General features: G+C 33.4%; 1 protein-coding gene across 1 annotated transcript; it reads left to right on the forward strand.

Moving 5' to 3' along the window:
* Window positions 1-233: 233 nt before the first annotated feature.
* LOC133814957 (uncharacterized) lies at window positions 234-971 on the forward strand. Its single transcript, XM_062247858.1, has one exon. The coding sequence runs from the start codon at window positions 234-236 to the stop codon at window positions 969-971; it is 738 nt and encodes a 245-aa protein (XP_062103842.1).
* Window positions 972-2,166: the final 1,195 nt, after the last annotated feature.

The following is a 2,166-nucleotide window of genomic DNA, read 5'->3' on the forward strand; positions in this document are numbered from 1 at the left end:
ACTGACCAAATTAGCAACCTTCCTACAAATTAAGATTATGTACTCTACTGAAAAACTAGCAGATTTTTACATCATAAAAATTGTGCGATTACATGGAGTACCCGCATCTATAGTCTCGGACCGAGACAGAAGATTTACCTTGGTATTTTTGAAAAGGATGCAAGTAGGTTTGGGGACCCAGCTTAAGTTCAGTACCGCCTTCCATCCCCAAAAATGACTGTCAAAATGAACGGATGATCCAGACATTAGAAGATATGCTAAGAGGCTGTGTGCTCGACTTTCCAGGATCGTGGAATGCAAAGATGCCATTGATGGATTTTGCTTATAATAACAGTTATCACGACTCCATTAAGATGGCACTATACAAAGCCCTATACTGGAGAAAGTGTCGATCCCCAATTCATTGGCATGAAGTGGGTGAAAGATCATTCTTAGGATATAATGAGATTGATCAGGTTACAGAGGACATCGAGAAGATACGAGAAAGATTACAGACCTCTGTTGATCAACAAAGAAAATATGTAGATTTGACCAGGAGACCTTTATTGTTTGAGGCCAGAGATAAAAGTATTCCTGAAGGTAGCACCTTTGATAAGAGCCTTGCAGTTTGGAAAGAAAGGGAAATTAAGTCCGAGGTTCGTAGGACCTTTCAAAATACTGGAGAGAATCGAAGAAGTCGCCTACCAATTAGCTGTCCACCTGCTTTGGCTCGGGTGCATGACATATTCCACGTATTTATGTTAAGGAAATACGTGGAAGACCCTTGTCATGTACTCAGTTACAAGAAACTGGATGTAGTTAAAAAATTGTGCTACGAAGAAAAGCTGATTATAATTTTGGATCGAAAAGATAAGGTGTTACGTAATAAGACCATACTCTTACTCAACATATCGTGGAGTAACCACAAAGTAGAAGAAGTAGCTAGGGAACCTGAGGAGCAGATGAAAGAGTTATACTTGCAATTGTTTTAAGTTTTGGGGATTAAATTTGTATAAATTGTACATATTGTAACTCCTCGCGTTTCGAGCACTAGGTAGAATTTGGTTGCAGGAATTTTAATTCTCGAAAAATCTTATATTTCCAAGTATATGAATACTTTTAAGGGATATTGCATGTTTTGTATGAATGTTATGTTTTTAAGTATTAGCCATTATGTTATAAGATTGGTTTTTCGATTAAACTAAGACATTCGGTCTCGGATCGGGTCAAAATCCCTTAACGGTTAAAAGTCACGAATAAAATATTTGTTGGGAAAACTTATCAATGATCTTGCTTATTCTCATGTAAATCTTATATTAAACAAATTAATATGAGACAACCTAGAACATGTTTCTAAAATTGAATTCAAACATAAATAATGATAAGAACACTTACATTATACTCAGCGGAATGAATGAGTCCTTCCTTCAGTTTCTCTAACACTTGTATCCTTTCTGCCGCAGGGTATCACCAAGAAACTGAACAGTTCTTCAATTTTTTTCACAACCTTCCAAAGTATAATTAGAATCACCTAGAGTAGAGTGTGAAATTTTCAACACATGAGATATATACAAAGAGAAGAAGAGAAAAGAATATTGAGTCTTAGACAAGGACTTATGCTGTAGAGAGAATCTAAAATCTAAAGCATCAAGACTAGATCTCCTGATCTTCAAAAAAACAAGTCTAATTTCAACTCTCAGTTAGAATTCCTTTTAAAAACTCAATTAAGTAATTTATTTTAATTAAAAAATCAATAAAATAATAGACAATTATCAGCCCTAGGTCGAAATTCCCATGGGCTTTAGGCCCGTGAAATTTCTCATTTAATTATAAGCCCATTGGACTTAAAATCAAGGCATGTATCATTTTCTATTGATTTAATTAATTAAATAATTATTTAAATCCTTTATCAAATTAATTAATTATAATTTGAACATTGATTTAAACTTATCTATTAATATAGACACCAATTCATCTTAATTAATAAAGTGCCCTAATTTTTCTTTTTTTCTCTAAATTACATAACTCTTTGAAACTATCCAAAATTGGCCTGGTCAACTTTGATAATTATAATCGATAATTAAATCAATTAATTGAGACTATCTAGATGATTTTATCCAAGATACAGTGGGGACCATGGGCCTATGAAATCAAGCTCCAATAAGTTATTATAAATTTAACAAATAA

Source organism: Humulus lupulus, chromosome 2, assembly GCF_963169125.1.
Source record: "Humulus lupulus chromosome 2, drHumLupu1.1, whole genome shotgun sequence".
Lineage (NCBI taxonomy): Eukaryota > Viridiplantae > Streptophyta > Magnoliopsida > Rosales > Cannabaceae > Humulus > Humulus lupulus.